This window comes from Podarcis erhardii, assembly GCF_964252035.2.
Source record: "Podarcis erhardii genome assembly, chromosome: 12".
NCBI classification, from domain to species: domain Eukaryota; kingdom Metazoa; phylum Chordata; class Lepidosauria; order Squamata; family Lacertidae; genus Podarcis; species Podarcis erhardii.
In genome coordinates this window covers 50,316,825-50,342,451 of record NC_138513.1, presented here as the reverse complement: position 1 = coordinate 50,342,451, position 25,627 = coordinate 50,316,825, and the positions used below count along the sequence as shown (strand labels likewise).

The window sequence follows — 25,627 nt, the reverse complement described above, 5'->3', positions numbered from 1 at the left end:
CAGTGTTATTGATTATAGATTTCCTGGTTATAAAATGGAGGCTGTGAAAGCTGAAGGCTGTGAGAAATGCAATTACTGTCACATAATTCTCCTTTCTGTGTCTTCTAAAAAGAGCCTTATTATAACTTTAAAAGGCACGAGTGCTGGTGTTTGAAACCCATCTATGAAGCTCCCTTACTGAATCACCCTGACCTTCTTCCGGATAAATGTTTGAATAAATGTTCATTAAGCCCAGAATGTATTTTATTATTGGCAGTAACATGCATTAGTGGGATGTTTTTCTTTTTACATTTTTATGCTCCCTTTCCAAAGTTCATGGTGGTGCACAGTCAAAACAGGTAAAGACAATTGTAGATGCTGAATAGAATAACACACAGTACATAAGAACGACTCTGCTGGATCAGACCAGAGGTCTGTCTTAGCACATACTCTGCTCCATTCTGGCCAATAAGATGCCTATCAGTTGCCAAAGCAAGAAATTATTTGCCACATCATGTTGGCTAACAGGCTTTCTGCTTTATGTATGTATGATCTGCTAATGTTTCTTAGGCTCCGTTTGGAAAAGCACCCTTAGATGATGAAGTAGCTGAACCCCGGGCAGGAATGTGCACATAAAGGAGCAAGGTTTTGCAGATGGGACAGACTCTTATCTCAGTGGTTTCTATTGAACTCCAGAGACCACAATCTGTGCACTTCCAGAGATCTGTTTCAGGCCTTCCAACACTGTCCAGTTCATCACAATGATCAACTTTTACTAAATTAAAATGAAAGTGGGGTCACCCCGCTGTTTTCTGAATATGTGGTTTCCCTTTACTAAATATTATGAAATTTCAAGTGTTTATTTCAAGTGTAGCAATTTTTAGAGTCTGATACTATTTTTCTTGGCTTTTTATTAGGTATAGCTTCTTAACAACTTATGTAACTTCAAAGTGAGTTGTATTCATTAAAAATACCAATGTCTGCCAAATCATTGAGCTTAAAAACTGCAGACTTAAGCAAAGCTTAGTGCTTGGCATCAAGTGACATTTATTAAAAGCAGTAGGTCAACAAAATTGTTAAGCTGTGTGAGCATATTAGACATATGCAGATTCAAAATGAAATAAATTTTTGAAGAGATTATGGAAGGTAAGATGGAAGGTACATTTGCTAAGAATTTACTGTGGGATTCTTGATATTAAAAGGCAATATAACAAGCAATCCAGAAGAATGCATTCATCTTTAATTATTGAGTAAGCCAAAATTATCTATTTCCAGTCTGGTAGTCATCAGCTGCCCCGAACCAAAGAGCTAACAGTTATGTCCGATTTATTTTAGGACTGGTGGAAGGTCCAAAGTCTTGTAGGGTTCCCCCCCTTCCAGATCACATAGCACATATATAAATTCTGAAGGATACATCAAACAGCTGAGTTTACTCAGAGGCACTGTTGATTATAGTAATAATATTCCATAAAGAATGTTCATAACAAAACAAAACCTAAACCAAAAATGTTAGAAACTGGGCAGGGGGGGGATTTGAGAGAGAATAGTTGAGGAAAATAAGTATTGCATGTTATTAGTTACAGGTAGGTAGCTGTGTTGGTCTGCCATAGTCAAAACAAAATAAAAAAATTCCTTCCAGTAGCACCTTAAAGACCAACTAAGTTAGTTCTTGGTATGAGCTTTCGTGTGCATGCACACTTCTTCAGATACACAGTGTACACATCTGAAGAAGTGTGCATGCACACGAAAGCTCATACCAAGAACTAACTTAGTTGGTCTTTAAGGTGCTACTGGAAGGAATTTTTTTATTTTGTTTTGCATGTTATTAGTTATAGTGTTGTCTATGCTCTGGTAACCTCTAGGTTAGAATACTGGAACATGTTGTATGTGGGGCTGCCTCTGGAGACGGTTCAGAAACTTCAGCCAGCGCAGAATTCAGCGGCCAGGTTGATCACTGGGGCAAGATGGTTTGAGCATATTATACCCAGGGCTTTGTTTCCCCTAGAAAAAGAGGTGCCGGAACTTGTTGACCTTTTCTTAGGGGAGCACCCACCCAAAGTTGTTGAGCATTGGGGGGGGGAGATAGCCCCTAAAAACCTTCTTATGCCACTGCCCTCTGCCACACCGCACCAGTCGCCGTGCTGCCCACAGCCTCTGCCGCACAACATAAGTGCTGTGCCACCCACAGCTGCCATCACTAAAAACAGAAGAGTGCCATGCCGGCCGCCTTTGGCCCACAGCCCCGAGCGATGTGCCGATGTACACCAAAGAGGTGCCAGAACTCAGTTCTGGCTGAAAAAAAGCCCTGATTACACCAATCCTGGCCAAACTGCACAGACTGCCAATTAGCTTCCAGGCCGAAGTGCTGGTTTTGACCTATAAACCCTTAAACAGCTTAGGGCGACAATATCTCCCCATATAGACAGACCTGGACTCTGCATTTACCTTCTGAGGCCCTTCTTCATGTCCTCTTCCACAAGAGGTCTGGAGGGCAGCAGCACAAGAAAGAACCTTTTCTGCAGCAGTCCCCTGTTTGTGGAATGCCGCCTTCATTATACATCTTTAGGTCCCAGGCAAAGCATTCCTCTTCAACTGGGCTTTGGCTGATTAATATTCTTCGGTCTTTTAAGTCTGTTTGTGAGAGGGGGATTATGTTTTGTTTTTGTTTTAAGTATTAAATTGTGCTTTTATTCTTTATTTTTATCTTGTGAACTGTCCTAAGATCTTCAGATAAAGGGCGGTATGTAAATTTAATAAATAATAATAATAACATGAACTGCATACCTAAATTCACATCCAGTTGTACATTCCAGCACAAATGCTGTCTTTTCTGAACCTTGTTGCTTTCAAAAGAATGCACACTCAAAACACATCCTATCTATATCAGGATACACATCCTAATACGTATTCCTGTCAGGATCCCGCCTGACCCAGAATCTGGGGAGAACCCCAGTGCAGCTGCAGAACTGGATGAGCCTGGCATCTTATGACTGTTGTCACCTGCCTTGATCCCCAGCGGAGTGAAGGTAGGCAGCAGACCTGGTGGGTGTCATGTCCAAACTGGAGGCATCCTCTTTAGAGGATGACTTGAAGCAGCCTGTGTCCAGTGGTTGTGAGGTAGGCCAGGGGCCAACACTGAGCCCTAAGCAGCAAAGATCCAGGCTGAAGGTGTAGGCAAAGTCAGCCACCAGCCTGAGGAACAAGGAACTCCTCAGGAGTAAAAGAATACTCGTGAGCAAGCTGCTTCTCGTGAATGACTAGGCCTGCAAGCAACACTTGTGCCTTGTAACAATGTTCTGGGTGGGTCTCTGAAGACTCAGGTTTAAAAACATTCAGTTCCGGGCCCATGGCCCTAGCACAGCATTTTTACATCCGCTCCCTGACTCGGGTTCCCCTGCCATCCAGCTGGTCCCCCTGGCCCTGTATTTGGACCTTGGGCTGTTTTCCGACCTTGCCCCTGTGTTGAGACTTTGGACTGCTATAACACACTGATTCTGGGACCTCTCCTGCTGACTCTCAGCTGCTGTGCCCATGTGCCACCTAAAGCAGGACAGTGAAAAACCCGGGATTTCTGTAGGAGTGCCTGTTCTGCTGCCAGGAGGGTCTGTTGCTTGGGATGAAACATGGCCCATCGGGTGGCCAGGAAGAGGAGAAGCTGACAGGGAAGATACAAGTCTCTCTGTTGCCTCTAGGCTGTTACTGGCTTAACAGATCCCTGTTGAGTTCAGTTGCTGAATTTCCTTGCTCACCTCCCCAGCCTCTCCCCCCCCCCACACACCTTTTTGCTGTTGGAGGGCAATTCCATGATGGATTGGGCTGAGCTCAGCACCCCCCAAGCTTCGGGCTTTGCGCAGCTCTACGCTAGCTTGCAGGATAGCAGCCTGTTCTGGGGGCTGGGGGCTGGGGTCGGGGGAAGCTCGGGCTTCCCCCGCCCCAGCCCCGCACCTGGGGGGGGGAATAAAAAAAAAATCTTTATTTCCCCCCCCCCAAAAAAAAAACCTAGGTGCGTCCTATGGGCCGGTGCGTCCTATGGGGCGAAAAATATGGTATGTGTGTGGTTATGTGTGTGCTCGCATTTGCATATATGTATATATGTATCCATTCTCCTCAGCCATTTTTCCTCTCCCAGCTCTGCACAGCTTTTTGCAAGAAGCAAAAGCATTTTAGTTCTACCTTAAAGAATCTACATTGAAACACATAACTTCATTTTGAGAATCTGCTTTGAAATCTGTTAAATATATTGTTAATAAAGTCAGCATCTTGCACATTCAGATACAAATGAATTTATCTTTAAGCCTTTTGCAAATATTTGTTTTTAATCTGATTTTGTTATTTCAATTTTATATATTCCCCCTCCTTTGGTTTATTCATTTTTAAATGTTGTATATTGCAATTCCCTTGCTGAAAATAACCTCTAGAACGAATAAATGACACTTTTATCTCTCACCAAGGTTGTACATTGAAATTGGTAAATAAGAGCTCAATAAAAAGTGACGCTTCCTTCCCACAGATTTTTCCAGGTAAAGGAATTGGTCCTTATGTCTGTATATTTATTGTTACATTAGAATCATAGAGTTGGAAGAGACCACAAGGGCCATCGAGTCCAACCCCCTGCCAAGCAGGAAATACCATCAGAGTACTCCTGACATATGGTCATCAAGCCTCTGCTTAAAGACCTCCAAAGAAGGAGACTCCACCACACTCCTTGGCAGCAAATTCCACTGTCGAACAGCTCTTACTGTCAGGAAGTTCTTCCTAATGTTTAGGTGGAATCTTCTTTCTTGTAGTTAAGCTGCAAACTTTTATGCATGTATTCAGTAAAGCTTTCATAGTGTGCACTATGGGAAATATAGTTTCTTAGAACTTTCTGTTCTGGAACTTTGATACAGAAACTAAGTCTTAGCTGGAGGTGGTAAAGGATCCCTGGATGGTTAAGTCCAGTCCAAGGCGACTCTGGGGTTGCGGCGCTCATCTCACTTCAGGCCAAGGGAGCCAGCGTTTGTCCACAGACAACTTTCTGGGTTATGTGGGCAGCATGACTAAACTGCTTCTAGCGCAACAGAACACCATGACAGAAAGCAGAGCGCATGGAAACGCTGTTTACCTTCGCACCACAGCGGTACCTATTTCTCTACTTGCACTGGTGTGCTTTCGAACTGCTGGGTTGGCGGAAGCTGGGACAGAGCTCACCCCATCGCAGGGATTCGAACCGCCGACCTGATCGGCAAGCCCAAGAGGCTCAGTGGTTTAGACCACAGCGCCACCTACGTCCCTGGTTCAGCAGTACTAACTAGACACCATTGTACCATTAGATGGCTCTTTTATTATAGAATAGCAAAATGTCCATCATGGAGGGTGGGCAGAAAGGGCTTGTATAAGAGTCTATATGAAGACTATTAGAATCTTGTGGGTTTCTAAGGCACAGGAACTCACTGGAGTTTCCCTCAGTCAAATGTTGTTTCCAAACACTGCTTTTCTTTCCCCATATGAATCAGTCAGATGTTAATTACAGCCAACCAGCAATTAAAGACAAAACATAAAATCGTACAAAATCACAGCATTAGTAGAAGGGATAGGAGCCTGACACAAATGGGTATAAAAGCTGTTTGCAGATCCATATCTGTCTTTTGCAAAGAGTCGTAAATACATCTGCATACCTTATTACTTTACCCATGCGCATGAATGCTAAGAGCATTCCTGTGCCTTTGAAAAGGTCTCTTACGCCAATTCCAGCCTTATGCCCATGTACTTGGAAAGGATTTCCATTAGAAATGAACGAGACCTTATTTCCAGTGAATGTGCTTGGAACTGAACTGTTACTGTTAATTTGGCTTGTATGCTACATGCTTTAAACCTTGTTTATTAAGCAGCAGTGTGTGTCTCATTACACACTTCTACATTTCATTAAATCTGAGGCAAAATTTCCCCATGGAACAATATTGCTAATATTCCCAATGGCTTTGCAAATCTGCAGAAAGGCCCCAAGGTCAGAATTTCTTTTGGAAAGGTTAATTAAGTCTGAAAGAAAGATATTATCTGGTGATTAAATAGTAATGAGCAAGGAGCCCAGTACAAATGTGGTGTGTGACACAGTACCAAACGGGAAAGCTGAAAACACCTACAAATTTATTATTTTATTACCTATTCTATTATAAAATTACCCCTGGGTGTCCAGAGTAATTTTTATTCTTTCTCAACTTGCTTCTGACAGAAAGGGGATTGAGTGGTCAGCACTCTGCCATACATATATAAAATCATAATGCATCTCTGGAGGAGTTCAAGGAACTTTAATAACATTCCTGACATATTTAAGAGAACTTTCATCAAAATTGCCATGGCTCTCAAGCTGGGTAGCACCTCATTCCAAATCACAGTGGAGTGTGCTACTTAATGCAGGCACATATAGGAAGGATGTCTTGCGATTTTACCTTTATTAAAAAAAAAAAAAGCACATGAAATTATAGCATCTTATTCACGGCTCATTTTAAGAACTTCCAGAGTATTGACTTCACAGTCTCTGATGCTTTGGGATTTAATATTTCAGTATTTAGAGAGTTCATCGGGCACACAAGCTTAGCAAAGGGAAAAAAGTGTTAATCTAATGTGGGTTTTCGTTTTCCCAAATCAAGGGTGTAAATCAGATCTGATTTGGTTCACTGCCTAGTGCCCAGACAACATATTTCATTCTGTCTGGAGCTGTTGGTCTGCTTGAGCTGTCCTTTAGCGTACAGTATGTGAAACATTTGCGTTCGTAGCACAGAGATCTTCCATTAAATAGTAGTTTAAGCTTTTTCACTGGTAAAAATTAAGTCTTTGGGTTAATTTTAAGCATTTGCTTCAAAATATATAGCATTAAGGAACAGTTTTACATGCACCATCACATAGTAGGCCTTAGAGTGGATCACTCAGTTTGCAGGGTTGATTGGTGCAGTTGATTTTACATGGGGCACTATTCTTTAATATCTTTAATATCTTTAATATCTTCGTATTTCTTTTTAAAATGAGCTCCAGTCTACAGCAGGGGGAGGGTATTTATTTATTTATTTATTTATTTATTTATTTATTATTTACATTTAGTCAGTGTATGCCTAAGCTTCAGTTTATACTTTCAGACAGATGATGCCCCTCCTCTCCAGGACATGGAAAGCCTTCATTGTAAACCAAGCTCTCTGCATAAATGCCTGGTTCTTTCTACCCTCTTCTTCTTCTTTTCTTTCTAAAGATGGAGAATCTCCTTGTAGGGGATCCAACCACTTATCACCAATTAATCATGTGTAGACTTACCCCACTAACTGCCCCCTATTAAATATAGTGCACACACCTCACTGTACACCAGTTAATACAAAGTTTTACAAATTTACCATGGGATGTCTAGTGTGGGACTTGTGTGAGGGAAAACTTAGTAATTAGAGTCTCAGGAACAAAATGATAAACAAGAAAAGTTTATTAAACGAAAAGAAAATTATGAAACAAAGTGAGTCAGGAAATGCAGTCTTTCGGGTAGAAGTTAACTTATTTACTTTAATTAAGTATAAGATGTCTCAGGCTTAAACACAGTGTAGAGTCACAGCTTCTCTTAACCTCTCTTTACACAAAATCAGTTATACTTCCGTTTCTGTTACTTAGTTGTATGACAGGTTCTTCAGTTAAATCCTTTTAATACAACACAGCTTCCTTCACAGACTAATACCCTGGTTCACAAGTGAGGGGCACTTTCCCTCAGTTACCACTCCTGAGATATTCCCAAAGGAATAACAGATCCAGGGGATCCCCTCACCTAGAAGGACTCTCCCCTCCTGGCTAGATGGAGACCCAGGGAGTCTGGATTCTCCCAGTTCAGTCCCAACCCTCCCAGGACACTCCTGTTCTCTCTGTATACCTTTCCCCCCAGACCCTCAAGATGGTCTCCCTATCCAAGCTGTGAGGCTCTGTCCCCTCGCTATGGATAGTCTCCTCAGTGTGGATATTTAACTTCACCCAGAACCAGTTCTCCCTCAGTCAAATCCTATCCTGCTCCCTATTTCTCCTGCTGAACCTTAGCCCTATCTCTTCTCACATCCACCCCTATCTGAGTCTCCCTCAGAAACTGCCCCTTTTATTCTCTCCCCCCCAAATGATGCTCCTCCCCCTTCCGTGGCTAGCCAATCAGAGAGAGGCTCCAGCCCTCTGGTGGCATTTCAGGGGCACTGCATCGCCAGACTCTGGCCTGGCTCTGCTGTCCATCACACTCCTTAGGCCAGGCCTTTGTACAGTCAAGCGCTACTATAGATGGTCCAGTTCACGGTGAAAGTTAGCAGCGCATAGCTCAGTTACTTCAGCCCTCCTAACCCGAATATATGAACCATGGCAGACACAGTGGCAATTTCTGCCAGCCAGGAAGCAGGGTTAAATAGCAGAGGTTGATACTGAGACAAGCAAATGGATTAAACAAAGGATTAAGTAAATAAAATAAAAACAAAAACTGTACTGTGCACTGACATCCTGGGTGTCAAATTTCAGATCTACCAATCATTGATGTGTCAGCCCTTTAACTTGGCCCTGAAGCTTTTATGGTAGGGTTTAAAACCATATGGGTGAACTCCTAAAGGTCTTGATAAGCTTCTTGGGATTTGCTAGACATCTTTGCTTTACATAATATTACTGGAACATGAGGAGCAGTCTCTCATATATTCTTTTAAAAAACAAAAACAAAAAACCAACAACATGAAATTGTATACTCAAAACCTTTAAAAAATCAAACCATTTTTGGGATTTTTCCAACATGCTGCTGCAGAGGTGCCAACTTGAATAAAACATGGGGGGGCAGGTAAGCCATGCCCTGCATGATTGATCACATGACGCAGTGCGCACACACTGAATGGCTATCAACTTGGGGGGCACCTCACTCAATTAGGGGGGGCGAAGATCCCTCAGCCCCTAGGAATTGGTTCCTATGTGCTGGTAGTTTCTTTGACGAGAGCAGTATCAGTAGACATAAGAATAAAAGTTGATGTAGTAGTCAATATTCACATTTGTCAAGCAAGCTAATACTGCATACCAGCTCCTCAGTGATTTCTGCTTACTCCATCCCAAGGCAAGAAATTCCAGCAGAGGCTTTGAATTGACCAAGCTATACTGTGATATTTTCTTAATCTTGATAGAACATCACAGAAACTTGGGTCACCAGTTAATAATGAACTGCAAGACAGGATTTGAGCAGAAAGTACAACCTGCTAACAGATGTGCAGGAGTGAGCTACTCTATTCTACTTTGGAAAATGCCAACACACTAAATAAATTCTGTCATGTATAACCTATATATTCCCATTTTGTGAATGTAGCTAACTCAGTGCTATATTACTAGTGGAAAATAATAATATCCTAGTTTTTGGAAACATTTGTAATCTCGCAAAATCGAAAATATGATACATATTTCTCCCTGCGAGAAAGGAGCAGTATTGCCTCCTGCTGCCACCGCGCCACTGGAACACAATTTCTGTTCTTATCCTGAAGCAAAGTTCTTAACCCGAGGTTATATTTCTGGGTTAGTGGAGTCTGTAACCTGAAGCGTCTGTAACCTGAGGTACCACTGTAGTTGTTTTTTTCCAGCATCCAAACATCCAAAAAAAGTATCCTACTTGCATATCTCCAGTAGCAAACTTGCCCAAATGAAATAGGTATACTTTCTAAATCTAGGTATAATGTATCATTGAGAAAAAGGCAGACTCTTGCACTATTTTTGTTATTTTTTTCTTTACCTACTGCATAATATTTCTCATGTAGTTTTATTGTTTTTTATTGTTGTGCACTGCTTTGCATAGAGCAATATAAACATTTACCTATTAATAACCATCCCCTCTTCTCAGTGATCCTTGGAAATTGAGTTATGCAGTTCAAGAGGGAGGGGTTGCTGGGGCCATCTGTTCAGCCCTTCAATCTACCACAGTTAAATTCCCAAAATGCTTTGGGGAACCTAATGACCGTTGAAAGGTGTAGATATAGCCATTGTCTCCTGCTTGCTGTAGGTCAGAATTGACCCAATAGGACCTTTTGAACAAGTACTTCCAAATATAAGTTTTTCCTAGTAAGTCAGCATTTATATTCTCTTTAGCAGCACTGATGCATATTGATGTACAGTACTAAAGAGACAATAGAGTGACAGTTATCACTGCATTCATGAAGAAGTGGTGATTCAAGACTTGGATCAATGGACCTTTGCTGCAGCATAATAGCATAGTTCAGAAAACCTTGATAAGGTTTTTAAATAATTCTCAGTCAGCAAGTGAGTTAAGCCCATCCTTATCTTTAAGAACAAGGTTAAGTGTTACTTAAGTTAGTGGAAGTAGCAGTTTTCATTAAGCAAGTGTAAAGTTTGCATTTTAATTAGAATCTAGCATGCTGAACTAAGCTTGAGTGGAGAGCCTTAACTAATTAAAATGAAATCTGTCTAAACCACAGAGCCTAGGGCTTGCCGATCGGAAGGCCAGCGGTTCGAATCCCATTAACGGGGTGAGCTCCCATTGCTCGGTCCCAGCTCCTGCCAATCTAGCAGTTTGAAAGCACGTCAAAGTGCAAGTAGATAAATAGGTACCACTCTGGCAGGAAAGTAAACGGTGCTTCCGTGCACTACTCTGGTTCGCCAGAAGCGGCTTAGTCATGCTGGCCACATGACCCGGAAGTTGTCTGTGGACAAATGCCGGCTCCCTCAGCCAGTAAAGTGAGATGAGCGCCGCAACCCCAGAGTCGGTCACGACTGGACCTAACAGTCAGGGGTCCCTTTACCTATATAACTGAAATCAAGTATTCAAAGCATTTCAGTAGACCAGTGAATATTTTTTAATGAACAGATTTAAAACTGTTCTCATAACATTACTGTTGTCTGTGTTTGTTCATTTGCTTGTTCCTTAACAGCACTGTACATCAGGGTCATCCACTTTATCCTCACAACAGGCCTATGGGATTGGTGAAAGATAGTAGCTGGTCCAATGTCACCTTATGAGCTTTGTGGTTGAGTGGGGATTAAAGCCACTCACAATTCACTGCCTGGGCCTATATTCATAATTTAGCATATTTGACCTTAAAAGTCGAATGTCAAATTGAATTAGTTATTTGACTGCTTATAACATGCCCACCAAGTGGATGTTTGAAATCTGCAGCCTGGTTTATCTTGGAGTTAGGGGAAAGAACAAGAAATGATTGATGTAATGGCTGCTGGCATCACAATGACCTTTATCTCTGCATTGAGAAAGACTTTTCCTTACTGCTGCTCCTGGGGAAGAGGAGAGCACAAGGGCACTCCAACAGATTATCTATATTAGAAGGTCCTCAAACATCATATTTTACCTTCCCCTTCTCATCTTCTAATGCTATCTCTCCCGCCTCTGCTGATGGACAGGCTTACTTGTATGTGGAAACCTGAGATTTATTTTAGAAATAGCCCTTCTGGAGGGCCAAAGACATTGCCTAGTATGGCAGAGTCAGTCAAGTGCACAGTGTTGTAATACCTATTTATCTACTTGCACTTTGACATGCTTTCGAACTGCTAGGTTGGCAGGAGCAGGGAACGAGCAACAGGAGCTCGTCCCGTCCCGTCCCGGGGATTCAAACCACCAACCTTCTGATCAGCAAGCCCTAGGCTCTGTGGTTTAGACCACAGCGCCACCCGCATTCAGTCTGAGGTAGCACGTCAATGAATGTAGCTAATCACAAAAGTGCAAGGTTAAAACCTACCATGAAGGGTTTTTTAGTCTCGTTCACGGTGGAATTCGGATTGTCAGACTCAAGGCTGCTGCTGCTTACAGAATTTATCTGTCAGATTAGCAGGTGGTCTCTTAGCTGGACATAAAACAACAAGATTTGGGGCCTCTAAAAAACGTAAGAAATATATTGCTTCATAGAGAAGAGTCTATTTTCACCAACCATTATGTGGACAATGAAGACAAGGGATTTTGTACAAATGTGCATAAAGTGATTTATGGTCAGGGAACTGTAATAAACAGATGCCAGGAGCCCAAGAGATGACATTCCATCACTGGGTGTGGACAGGTCCCTAAATGTAGATTGGTCCAGGTAGACCAACCCCTTGCATGTCATTATGACGGGTGGCAGTGATTTAACCAATCTTCACCTCTATTTGTGCCAAGTGGAACTGAGTCCAATCTGATTGTGAACCTTTGCTCAAAATCCTCAAAAGCACAGATAGCCTCATTTAACATGACTATTCTTTTAGAATTTGGCTTCAGCTATAACAATTAATTTAGGTAATCAGTGTGATTAAGTGATTGATATTTTTGCAGAAGTGAACTTAAAAAATACCCACTGTGAAAGACTGCAATGATTGAAAAAATAAATCATCTTTCTGCATCTCTTGATTGGTTATGTGCATTTAAAGATGACCTTCCAAAAAATAAATGAGATGTCTGTTACTTAGTCAACTGTTACCTTCATTAAGGAACCACAAAATGGCATCTATATATTTGATAGCATGGTATTTATTCCAGGGTGTGTTTGGAATGATTAACTCATCAGTTAAAAGCATGGGATTAAAGCATACTTAACCGTTTGGTAACCCCACTACAGTTTTTATACTGACAGGAGTGGTGTGGTTCCTGGCTGGCCTCCACCTGTCTTGGGAGACAATGGAGGAGCGCACTTTGGGGGTGGGTAGGGAGAGCCAAACCGTTGAAGAGTTACAGTGCCTTCTATGGCTGTAGAAACCAATGTGGGAGAGACATGTTTTATTGCCGCTGGGGTGGATGAAGGCATCCACTTGCGCTGTTGCAGATAGCTGCACCATGGTGACCCTTCTCTCTGCGCTCCTCCCAGTGGTCATTCCTCCTTTGGTCACTGCCGCAGATACATGAGGGATTAAACAAAATAATAAAATTAAATGATCAAATACCTTTCAGTTTAACATGTTGTGTTAAGGGCTTCCCATGTTCACTCAAGCTGCAAAATGCTAATAAATTACCTCTGCCAAGCTCCCCCATGCCTAACAAATGCACTGTTTAAGGAATATGGATGTGGTATGCCATGCTATCCTGTGGTAAATTGCAGCTTCACCAATTTCTTGGAGTTGAATGGCTGTCAGCGGCAGAGCATTGGACCGAAGTCCCAGATTAGACAGTCACTGGAATATGCATATGTACAACTGAAGCTATCATTCCATGTTGGAAGCATGCAACTAGCAACTAGCAACCAGCACTGTCCACACAGAATTGGAAGGAACCTTGACAGTCATGTAGCACAGCCTGCTGCCAAGGTGAAGCAGTGATTTCCTGGCTTTTGGGGAACCTTCACTAGACTTATACCTGGTAATACATAGTTGCATGCCTCATCTTGTCATTGATTTAATCAGGAGTGGAAACTGACGTTTACCCAATGCAGTAAAGGTAAAGGCACCCCAGACCGTTAAGTCCAGTCGCGGACGACTCTGGGGTTGCGGCGCTCATCTCGCTTTACTGGCCGAGGGAGCCGGCGTATAGCTTCATGTGGTCAGCATGACTAAGCTGCTTCTGGTGAACCACAGCAGCACATGGAAACGGTACCTACTGGAGCGGTACCTACTGTATTTATCTACCTGCACTTTGATGTGCTTTCGAACTGCTAGGTTGGCAGGAGCAGGGACCGAGTAACGGGAGCTCACCCCGTCGTGGGGATTTGAACCGCCGACTTTCAGATTGGAAAGCCCTAGACTCTGTGGTTTAGACCACAGCGCCACCTGCGTCCTTACCCATTACAGTACCCTTCCATTATAAGCATTAAATGTGAAAGGGAAGTCATAAAGCAGGACTTCTAGAAGTGGGAGTTTGGCCTGTGTCCATTGGCTGTTATCCAGATTTATTGGTTTGTTTGTTTGTTTGTTTGTTGCATTTATATACTGTCCTTCCTCCAAGGAGCTCTGGGCATCATGCATGGCTTTACTCTGATTTTATTCTCCCAACATCCCTGCAGGGTAGGCAATGCTGAGAGATAGTTACTTGTCCAAAATCACCCAGTGAGCAAGGATTTGAAGCTTGGTTCAAGCCTGTTGGGCAAAAGATTCCTGCATTGCAGGGGGTTGGACTAGATGACCCTTGTGGACCCTTCCAACTCTATAATTCTATGATTCTATCCACCACCCTGCACCGACTGTATGTGCACAGTAACAGTACTGTGACTATCACAGTTTTCGGACTGTAAGTGCAGTTGCCACGCCAAGGAAACAGAGTCATGCAGGGACTTCCGGGTTAGCGCGATCTGGAAATGGCGGATTCCCTCCGAGCTGCGGAGGGAATCGGCTCCACCGAGGACGGGTCTTGCCGCGCCGGCGACGCGGGGACCCTTAGAAACCGCAGGCGCTGAAGCCTGCGGACGGGAAGACTCGGTGGGCACCTTAAGCACCCCCCCTGACCCTCGAAAAAGGGTACGGAGGGTGGTGTGGCGCTGAGAGTCAATCGACACCTCGGTGGAGCGGAGCCGCGAGCCACGACCGGAGAGCGCTGACTTTCTCCCTGGAAATTTGGACTGAAAGAATTAACCCGTGAGTAAATGGAATTTGGCTTTAAGAAATTTTTCCTTTGAATTGGAGACGACCGGAGGGTGTGCTAAAAGGGAGTCCGCACCCCCCCTAATTACAGACAATTCTTAAGCAAAGCTCAGAGAACTAAGGCGGAAAAGATACACTTATACATTATAAAAGAAACTTCTTCCACGATTTAACAAAGGAAGTGTTGTGCTGGAGAGTGAGGAGAAATTTTTTTTTTTGTGAAATCCCCCCCCCCCCCGGACCAGAGAGAGTCCCGTGTTTGAGTCTGGTGCAGAAGAATAAGCTGTCAAAAGAACTGTTAAATGGACAGATTGAAAACTTGTTAACTGATATCCCTCTGAACTAAAAGTTAAATTGAAACAAAGTGGTTGGAGACTTGATAGAAAGAAATAAAAAAGATTTGGACTGTTGGAAAAAGTTTACAAAGTAACCAGAATCCCTCTAGGGGGATTCCAAAGCTACTACAATGGCGGCAGAAGGAAAACTACAGGCAGAGATAAACAGGATGTTTTATCTTGTGGGAATATTGCAAGAGCAGAGTCTGACTATGAACAAACAATTAATGACCTTGACTTCAGGAACAAGCAACTCTGCTGAATGCATGAAGGATTTGACAGGAAAGGAATCTGCAGCCGAAACAGAAAAGACATTCCAAGAATCGGAGGAAAGAGAGCAAGGAGAGGAGAAAGAACAATTGAAATATACCAACAAAAAGTCCATAATGGTGGAACGCAAGGGAAAAGACTATTGGATTATCTGGATTACAACACTGCAAAAGATGTTAAGGATGAAGGAGGGGGCCCCTGAAGTATCTGGAACACAGGAACTCGAAGGATATAAGAAATACGATTGGGGCTATCCTTTTGATCATGAAAGACTGGTTGACTTTTGGCAGCAGTTGCTATCAAGCATCCATGAGGGAAGAAAAATTGGAGTGATGGAGAATGGATTGTTTCGAGATTTGATGACCGATATAAGAGACTTCCAACAGAATCGACGGAGAGGAACTGAAAGGGACTTAAAGGCTTCGGACGTGAGGAATCCGGGCTAAAAACTACGGTTGATTTTTATTTGAAAAGGGACCAGAACCTGGGAAGGGGGGAGGGGGAAGCAGAAGGGTAAGAACGACAATAAATTTTGGGTTGGGTGAATAGGGTCTATATTTAAAAACGGGAAATCGGGGGAAGGGAATCTACGCCGACCTTAGGGAAAAATTTAAATGTTTATAAGAGCTGGGGATAAGAGAAATGGGGCTAATTACGAAGAGATATATTTAAAAATATCAATTATAGGTTAAGAAGAAGAAATTAAAATTTGCTGAACGAATCATGGGAATAGGGATGTATGAAGAGGGGGTGGGGGGGAGTCCGGGGAATAAGGTTAAGAAAACAAGGTGTTGTGATGATATCTGTTTTGTTTTTGTTGTAATTTGTGTGTTTGTGTTTTGTAACTTGTGTTTGTCTTTAAAAAATGTGAAAACCCAATACAAATTATTATAAAAAAAAAAAACAGAGTCATGCAGAATCAAGTACATAATACTTGCCACATGCTTTCAACTGTTTCCGCATACTCACTGCAGTATTCCGTGATACTTTCTATAGACTGTGCCATGGATCATTGTAACTGCTAATTGGGAGGAAAATAGATTGTACAAGCCATGGCAGCATACATAAAATTTATAAGCTGATATAGAATACCAAGTGAGGTGATTAAAGTAAATTAAATACCCCAGCAGCACAGTTATTGTGTTGTTTACTGCAAAGATGACATATATTCAGGAGATGTGGCATTGAAGGTTTAAAACAGAATAAAATGCCCACAGGTCTTGAGGAAGTATTTTGTTTGCTTATAGGCTTTATGAGTCCCAAACATGATGCTTTGTTAACTTTTAGGGGTACTTATTACTGGCATCAAGAAAGAAGTAGAAGCAGAGTAACATAATACCTGTAAGGTTTCACTCCACTCCTGACATCTCAAAGGCCAGGTTCCACAGATCCTTACACCATTAACTGCAGATGTGCAGACTATTTTCAGTCTTCCAGCCGTAGCCACACTGGAACTTTTCATACCCTTTCAGAGGCGTTGCCTGAGGTTTGAGTGGCTGTCACTGACTCTAGAGACTGGCATTGGTGTTGGACTGGCGTAATAGGTATATGTTCTAGTTATGTGGAGGGGATGCGCTTAAAGTTAAAATAGTTCATAATAAAACGTATAGTAACTCAACCTTTCCTTGTTCTGAATAGTTCTTGTCCAGAGAGTCATTAAGAAAACGAAAACCAAATAAAGTGCTCGAACACATAGCATATTATTTGAATGACTAATATATAAAAGACCGTGTAGCTAGGAAGGGAGCACACAAATTATTCCCTTTCAACAGAATGAAACATAAATAAACCTTGATAACTGTTGGCTCATGGATGATCAGCAATTGCATAGGGCTATTCAGGATTTTTAAGGGAACTGTAGATGTTTATGATGCTTGCTTTTGAAAGCTGTGATAGGAGCCCCACAGTATCCTGTCTGTTACTTTTTCAATGTTCCAGTCAGATCTGGAATCACATTCAATGGCAAGAAAAGCTTAATGGAAAAGATACACCATTAAGTGAAGAATCGAGGCATAATTGGGACAATTAAGGTGCCAAAAAATGCCCTGAGCAATTACTGAGTTGCTCACTTTTGCATTTCCTTACTACATGGGGCATTTTGATGATCTTAATCTTAAACCTTACTTTAGCATTAACAGCAATGTTGAAATCCTGTTTTTTGGAGTTTCAGAACTTAATAATAAAAGGGCACACTTTGCTAGGAAGTTTTGTTTTGCCATAGAATATTTCTGCCAGTTTCCTGTCCTGAAATTATGGTGTTAGTTGCCTGGAAAAGCCAACAAAATGCTAAAAAGAACAAACTACAATGCTTATATGTTGTAGTCTTAACATCCAGAGAGGGCCATAGGTTCCCCATCCCTGGTCAGCTACTGTGCATTGAAACTTATATTCCCAGCTTAAAATTCCAGCCCAGCCAAAGGTCTGTGTCTTCTGCATGGAAGGTTCTCCAGAGGAACGAGCAAGTCAGGCTGCTTCGCAGTCCCTCTTCTGAAGAAGTGAAGTGAAGAATAAGACTTGCCTGGTTTAAAGCAGGAAGTTCCACACTTCTTCCCATTTTATATTTCCGAAAAGGAGGGGAAAAGATTAAGGTGGTTTGGAGCACTGGCGTAGGGTGGGAGGGCACATGGGCCATGCCCCACCCTGCATGCGAGCTCTTTTCCATTAGCAGCAGGGGCTGAGGAGTGCAGAGGGTCTCTTCACCCTCTACTCCTCTGCTCGGCGCACCAGTGCTCACCCGTTGGTAGCAGGGGCTGGGGAGGTGGGAGGGTGAAGAGCACCCTCTGCCCCCGCCCTACCTGCGAGCCCCCACCTGGCAGCGTCAGTGGCGAGGGCTGGACAAGTGTACTCCGCACCTGGCGCTAATGAACAGCCATTGGTTTGGAGACACTTAAAAAAAATAATCGCTGAAATCTACACTCCCAACATTTCCCCTGACATTCCAGAGATTTCCACCCAGACACTGTTTCCGAAGGCCAAATCCCAGCTATGTCTGGGAAATTTTGGACATATGGCAGCCCTAATTTTATGTATTGTGACTTGCTGTTGTTTTTATTGATTATAGTTTGGTTTATTAATTCCTTATTGTAATTGCTGAGAGTGGATTTCAGTTCACTTGCTATTCTGAGAGGTAATTTTATTATGCCCTATTATATCCTAATCAATTATTGACTATTACTTTATTTGGTATAAGATGTTTATTTTAAAGTCATATTTTTATTATGACTTTTTTGGATTGGATTGGATTGTTCTAAGATGTGTGATATTTGTTGTATATTTTGTTGTTCCTTCAGCTTGCAAACCACCTTGTGAATAGCAATATAGAAAGGTGGTTTACAGATTAAAAGTGAAAATGAATTAAAATAATGTGAGGTTCAGATTTAATGCCCCTGGCCTGGTGTTACAAGAACAGGCTCTGAGATTGAGGTTGGGTGTCATGCAGTGGGAGCCACTGAGACCGGCAGAGCCATACTTTGTTTGCTGAGCATGGCACAGCTTCTGGACTTGGCAGCAGTGCATTAAGGGCTCATACATTACATTTCAGTCTCCAGGATAACTGCTGCCTTTCAATCTCTAGGTAGCTGTAAGCCTTTCTGTGAGCAGAAATGTAAGTCACTGCAGGTTAACATTCACCAGAATACACATTCAACTTCAATTCCAAATGTTCCATGGCAACAAAATAATATTTTCCAAAACGTGTTGAAAAGCTACCTTTCTGCAAGTACACAGTGTGGGGTGGGAGAAAATAGGAATATACTACTCTAGATTTTCATATTCATGTAATCAGTGATGCTTCCTGTGCTATACATATGTGGGGGGACTCTTATCTAGTTTCTTGCAACCCTGGAAACCCAGCATGGAGAATAATCTCTGCAGACTATGCTGCCATGGTAGAATTCTAGAAGAGCTGTCTCCTATAACTGGATGGATTCTTTCTTTCCCTAACCATTGCTGATGAATACACAAACATGCCTAGATGCTATGAATTATAAAAGAGACGGAAAATCAGCCCATTAATAAGATTCTGAGTGACTTTGTAGCAGAAGAAGTACCAAAGTTGTGAAATGAATTGTGATACCTGCTATAATTTTCACTCATTTAGTATCTTCAAGGATAAATGTTACATATCTGTGCATCAGTCGGGCTGATCTCAGCCCAGTAACCACAAATTATTGTAGTCCAAGACATTAGTTTCTTAGACGGGAAGATTGGAAATTTCAATCCATTTTATTGATGTTAACTTTGGAAAAGGACACCACTGTTTCAGTCTTGCATCCCTCCCCCCCCCCCCGCCTGAACGCTCTCTTTTTTAAATTCAAGAAATATAGTGTGAGAAGGTTAATAAAAAATATCTAACTAAGTATTACTTCTTTCTCAGCTTTTTGCCTGATTACATCAGTGGGGACTTTGATTCTATTATGCCTGAAGTAAAGGAGTATTATACAGTCAAGGTAAGTTTTTTTAAAATTAAAATTACCTAGAAATCATCTTTAACACTCATTTTGCTGCTCTATCGCCTGGCACGCTTGGGAAATGCTTCTCCCTATAGCAAACTGTTCTAAATAAGGAACCCAGGGTTACTGGGTCTCAGGCAGAAGCAAATCAGTGTATTTCTGATATATATCACTTTCTTGTGATCCATAACACCATTCTATCCTTTTCCTTAATCTGTGAACTTAAAAAAAACATAAACCTTAAAAAAATCACATCTTAAATTTGTATTTTCTCTCAAAACACATGCTTCAAAACATATATTGATAGGCCTTTTTTTGATGCAAGAACTGTGTTGGAATGTTTGGGAAGTAAACTGAGCAGATCAGTTTGTGTTAGAATTCACAGTATCAAATTCCTGAAGCATCCCTAGTCAGGGCCGGCCCTACGAGGAGGCAAAGTTAGGCATCTGCCTCAAGTGAAGGATGCTGAGGTGTTAGGAGTGCCATGTGGCCCCTATGTGAGCCTGTCCTTTTCACCAGTATTGGAATAAGATTCAACTACTAGTCCTGTTGGCTTCTGTATGTGCCCCAGGGGAGGGACCATCTTGTCCTTCGCCTCAGGCAGCAAAATGTCTTGAGCTAGTCCTGTCGCTGGTCAAGCGCTCCTCAGTGAGCATTCTGCAAATGACAGACCAGCATCCCTTGAAGCAATCTTTCCCAACCTTTTTGCAACCGTGGCCCCCTTCCGACCTTGTTTCCTTCCTGTGCCCCCACCCTGTCCTACCGGTAGAAATGTAGCTATTTAAATGTTTTGTTTGTAAATAGAACATGTTTGTTTAGAATTTTATAATATATACAAAATACAATTGCATAAAATGGTAAGGACATGATGAAATATTGTTGAAGCAGAAAAACAGATCTGGAAGGGACCCCGGGGTCATCCTTCTAGTGCAACCCCCTCAGCGTAGGAAACTCTACTGAAGCATCCATGGCAGATGGCCATCCAACCCAGTAGCGTAGCCAGGGGGCAGGGGGGCGCCCCCGGTGGCACTTACCTTGGGGGTGGCACATCGGAGCCCCAGGTGACGCACAAGTCTAGGCAGACAAGCAGGTCCCCTTCCCATTGCCACCCCACACCGCACTTACCTGACCTGGGGGTTCTGGATTTCGGGCTCTATGGGTCAAAACAGGAGCTTCTGCAGTCGCCCTCTCCCCCCGGAAACAAACCAGACTCTTGGTAGAGTTGGAGTTCCAACAGATATTGCAGCCTTTCTCAACCTGTGGGTCCCCAGATGTTGTTGGACTACAACTCCCATCACTGCTAGCTAGCAAGGCCAGAGCTCAGGGATGATGGGAGTTGTAGTCCAACAACATCTGGGGACCCACAGGTTGAGAACCGCTGAGAAATTGGGATGTTGAAGTCTCCCATGACTACTATATCTCTCCTTTTTGAATGTTTGGTAATCTGCTTTTTGAAGTCATAATCCAGTCTTCAGGCAGTTTATAGCAGACATCCACAGTAGGGTCACTGTTGTTTCTCTCTCCTACAATTTTTACCCATATTCCCTCAATCTGCTTTCTATGCTCCAGGTCATGGATTTCTTCACAAGTGTAGACGTTCTTTACATATAATGCTGCTCCTTCTCTCTTCCTGTTTGGTCTATTCCTTTTGAACAGGTTATACCCCTCAATTCCTACATTCCACTCATGAGTCTTATCCTACCAGGTTTCAGTAATGCCCACCTGTACTAAAAGCTCCAATTCATCTTGCTTGTTTCCCATACTTTGTGCATTTGTGTAGAGACAACTGAAACCATGAGTCACTCCCTCCAGCTGCCTTCTTCTTGTGATATCTTGCCCTAAAGCAGGTTTCAGGAGCACCACCTCAGTTTCCTGTGCATCAGTGAAGCTATTATCCCCAGTACCATGAGTTCTTCTGTCCCTCCCCCTGAAGTTTAAAGCTCTCTTGAAGCGGAGACCTTGATTCAAGAAGCCAAACCCTTCCTGAAAACACCACCTGCAAAGCCAGTGGTTTACCTCCAGTATTTTCCTCTCTCTTCCTGGACCACGACTTTCAACAGGAAGGAGTGATGAAAAGACTACCTGTGCCCCAAGTCTCTTCAGCTCCCTGCCCAGAGTCTCATAATCCCTTGAAGCCTGGTATTATTTGTACCGACATGAGTCAGAAGCAAGGGGTGGTGATTAGTGGGCTTTTTAAGACTTGGGAACCTCTCAGTCATATCATGAATCTTTGCACCTGGAAGATAGCACACCTCCCAGGACATCCTGTTTCCTCCTCACACTACTGCCTCTGTCCCCCACACATCTCTCCCTCCTCTGTGGAGTGGCAGGAATCGTTCTGTACACTTCCAAAGCCTGCTTGGAGTGTTCTAAGGTCTGCTACTGCTGTTCTTGAGTTTTCCCCTTCTGTCTGTTGGAGCTTATCTGAATATTATTAGAATAGGTTACAAAGGGTGGAACCTTATGGCTTGTGTACTTCCTACTCCTCTCTCTCAGCTTGCCTTCTGTACACTGCAATTCCATTTCTCTGATGTCTCCATGGAAGGTAGCAAGTGGGTTATCAACATCCTCATCTACCAACAGTAGCCTAGGATCTGAAGGACTTGGGTCAAGAATGGAAAAAGACTCCTCCAAGTCCATTCCCTCCTGTCTCTTTTACCTCTGGGACATGGCAGGAATTCTGCACACTGTACCTTTCACAGCCACCTTGGTGTATTTTGAGGTTGGCAACTACTGCCTAGCTTTTCTGGACACCAGAATCTGTGTCCAAGGTGACAGCATGGAAGCAATTTTGCAGCTCTAAAGACAAAGTGTCGTTTGTGACTGTCCCACTTCTGTGTGTCACATTCCTCCAGAGGTTTCATCTCTTGCACTGGGTGATCTTCCTGCTCCCTGGGGGCACCCAACCTGTGTTGCTGTTCCATCACAGTCCACTCAGCTCTGTTGAGAAACTGCATGTTGCCCTATAGCTCGAGGTGTGGCTAGGTGGGCCTCAAGTTCTGTACCTTCTCTTCCAGCAAGACAACCAGTTTGCACTTGCTACACGTGTAGTGCCGCATGTTTTCCGGCAGAATGACAAACATGGCACAGGTCTTGCAGGTCACTGCAGTGTAATCCAAGTAAATTCACTTATAAAAACATGATAACTTGCTGGAAAATGTAATATTCCAAAGATACTTTCACTATGTTTACAGTCTGGAGGGAATAGGCACCAGAAGTATCAAACCTGCTGTGTCATTAATAAATACATTAACACTACAGATAGCTCTGTCATTAATCTTTCTCTTTTGAAGGCCCCCAAAGATACTCAGTAGAAATAGGCTTTTGGTGAATCTTTATGTCAACTTGCTTTTTATTCAGATGTCAGCAAGTTTACATGAAGATTATACAGCAGCTACTATTAGTCCTTTGACAGAGTATCAATCATTTGGCAAATGGTGTAGAGGGCAAATGGTGTACACGTTATTTTTCTTGATTTCTGCTTATCTTTTCTGGTTATTATGTGAAGAAACAGACTGAGAGTGTAAAGCTGCTCAACTATGAAGTTTTATGGGGTATTAATTACTGTTGAGTGACTTTCAATGGAATGTGCAGTGGAAGTATGGAGTTTTTTCTGGAACAGAAACATGCCTTTTCACATATTGAAGAAAGTCTGTGGTGGCCTTCAATTTAATAAGTCAAATTTGCTATAATTTACAGGGAAATATCACCTAGAACATTTTCTTTTTAAATTTCCTGTTACAATACCATATTAAGACAGGGCTTCACAGATTCTAGCTAGGTTTTAAAAAAATGACCATTATTTCCTAGTACCTAGAAGTAACACCCCACCATGAATAATATCTACACTTAACAAAATGCAATTAATTATTTTCATCAGGTTAAGAAATAGATAAAGTGAGTTTTTTATTTTTTAAAAAATGATGTAATTACTTAACTTTCAAAATTTTCATCCTTTTTTACATCAGAAACAAAATGTTTATAAAAAGTTGAAATACTATATGTAGCATTTAAAGTTGCTGATTTTAAAGCCAAAAAAGTGAGAATGTATGGATCTCAGCAAATGATGCTGCAGCAAAACCCTCTAATTACTTGTTAATTACTTGTTTCCCATTCAGCCTTAGGAGAGAAGTCACACCTTCCCTTTAGCACACAAAGGACTGATAAGTGCTGTCTGGCAAAGACATGGTGAAATCAAGAAGTAATTATCAGTGCTATAGATATCTCCCCAACTTCCAAAAGGTGTCAAACTATCTGCCTGACTGACAAGGCACAGCCAGCTCTCAGTCAGTACCCACCGGGCTCTCAACTCTTAAAAGTGGGCTATAGCTTTATCTCTCACAGTCCCTCATCCCACTGTTGCTTTACACGTGAGGAGACCAGAAACATGTTTGTAAGTAGCTATAATAGGCTAGAACAAGGGTCCCCAAACTAAGGCCCGTGGGCCGGATAAGGTCTGAGGGACTCGTTTATCCAGCAACACCCACTGCCGCCACCCCCTCTTACCGGTGCTGCACTGCGCGGCTGCCCACTTCCGGGTCGGAGGAGCACCGGAAATAGCTTGTGCGCAGAATAATTCCTGTCCAGGATTTTGAATTTGATTCCACAGTTTAACACATAATAGAATATACTGAAGTTTACCATTTTTACAAATTATTTTTGTCCAGGCCTTTATTCTCCCCCCCCCCCACAATAAAACCTTTTTTGTTGTTGTTGACCTAATGTTTTGTATATTCCTATTTCAGTTCCTTCATTTTCTTTTTAGATATCTAGATATTGCTAATGAATATGTTTTGTAGTGTATTGATGAAGAATTGGTATATCATCCACTTTGGAGCAAATTCACATATTATTAGATAGTGTATCAAAGCTGAGATCTATTCACATGTGTGTATTAAATTTCTCAGCTTGCAATATTTCTCATTTACACTTTGGCCCCTAAAGCAATTCACCATCATGAAGGAAGACAAAAATAGAATTCAGTAGAATAAATAACAATATACTTCCCTGTCCATCAAATATTATAATCTTCCAGTGCACAAGAATGTAATTTAAATACTTTCCCCCATTTTATATAGTTATCTAACTATCCAAAAAAGAAAGAAAAGAAGCAGGCATTTGTTTATGCAGTTGGAACTAAAGCTAACTTCATTTTACATACAAAAATCTTCTAGTGCAGCTGTTCCAACTGAATTCAAAATAGTAAAATAAGAAAACAGGATGAGAGGATCTGTAAAAATGTAGCATTCACATTTTGTAATGTTAGCTCCTCCTGTTGCTACAAATGGGCTAAAAGCAGATGCTTGCATAAATGGTTATACAGTGGTACCTCTGGTTGCGTACAGGATCCATTCCGGAGGCCCATTTGCAACCTGAAAAGAATGCAACCCGCGGATCGCGATTCACCGCGTCTGCGCATGCGCGTGTCTGTGCATGTGCAAGCGGAAAAATCCGGAAGTAACCCTTTCCGGTACTTCTGGGTCACCACGGGACGCCACCTGAAAACGCGCAACCTGAAGTAAACGTAACTGTAGAACAGTTTCTCCTGCAGGAAAGACAGAAGCACCCCACAGGATGGGGGCTGAGCTTACAGCATGTCACAGACTGGGTGTACATTAATAGCCTTTGGTGTGACTGTTCCAGTATTGGATGGTCTGTGCGAACTGGAGTTGGGAGCCGTATCCGAAAATCCTTGAAAACCATCTGACAAAACCATTCAAAACATACCACAAAAAATAAGTGAAAGCAGATGAAGAGCTGGTCCAGAAGCCAAGAGGACTAGAGGCCATAGTTCTGCTACATTTGCTTGTTGTGGGGTTTACTGTCTTGGGTGCTTGTACTGCAACAGCGAATAAAACTGAGTTACTCATTTTCAGTGTTTATATATTACCATTAAGATTTGAGATTGGGGTTTTCTGGGGGAAGTAAAATTTCTATTCAGCTTCAAACATGACATTTCATTCTGTCTTTTAGAAAATGCACATACTTCTCAAGTTCTCAAAAGTTTAGTTTTTATGTTAGCCTGCCTCCAACTGTATGTAATTCCTTCCTCATTTTAAAACTTTTAAAGATTTTGACCATTTCAGC

At 42.3% G+C, this 25,627-nt stretch overlaps 1 protein-coding gene across 7 annotated transcripts in view; it reads left to right on the top strand.

Annotated features, from left to right (window-relative positions):
- Positions 1-25,627, top strand: part of TPK1 (thiamin pyrophosphokinase 1) — a 234,000-nt gene that overhangs the window by 95,507 nt on the left and 112,866 nt on the right. For all 7 annotated transcript variants that reach the window (XR_014161499.1, XM_081881806.1, XM_081881808.1 and 4 more), the window contains one exon: positions 19,465-19,537. Coding sequence is in view for 6 of the 7 variants with exons in the window: in XM_081881806.1 (XP_081737932.1) it covers positions 19,465-19,537 (73 nt within the window). In the remaining variant the exon portion in view is untranslated. The remainder of the gene's footprint in view (positions 1-19,464; positions 19,538-25,627) is intronic.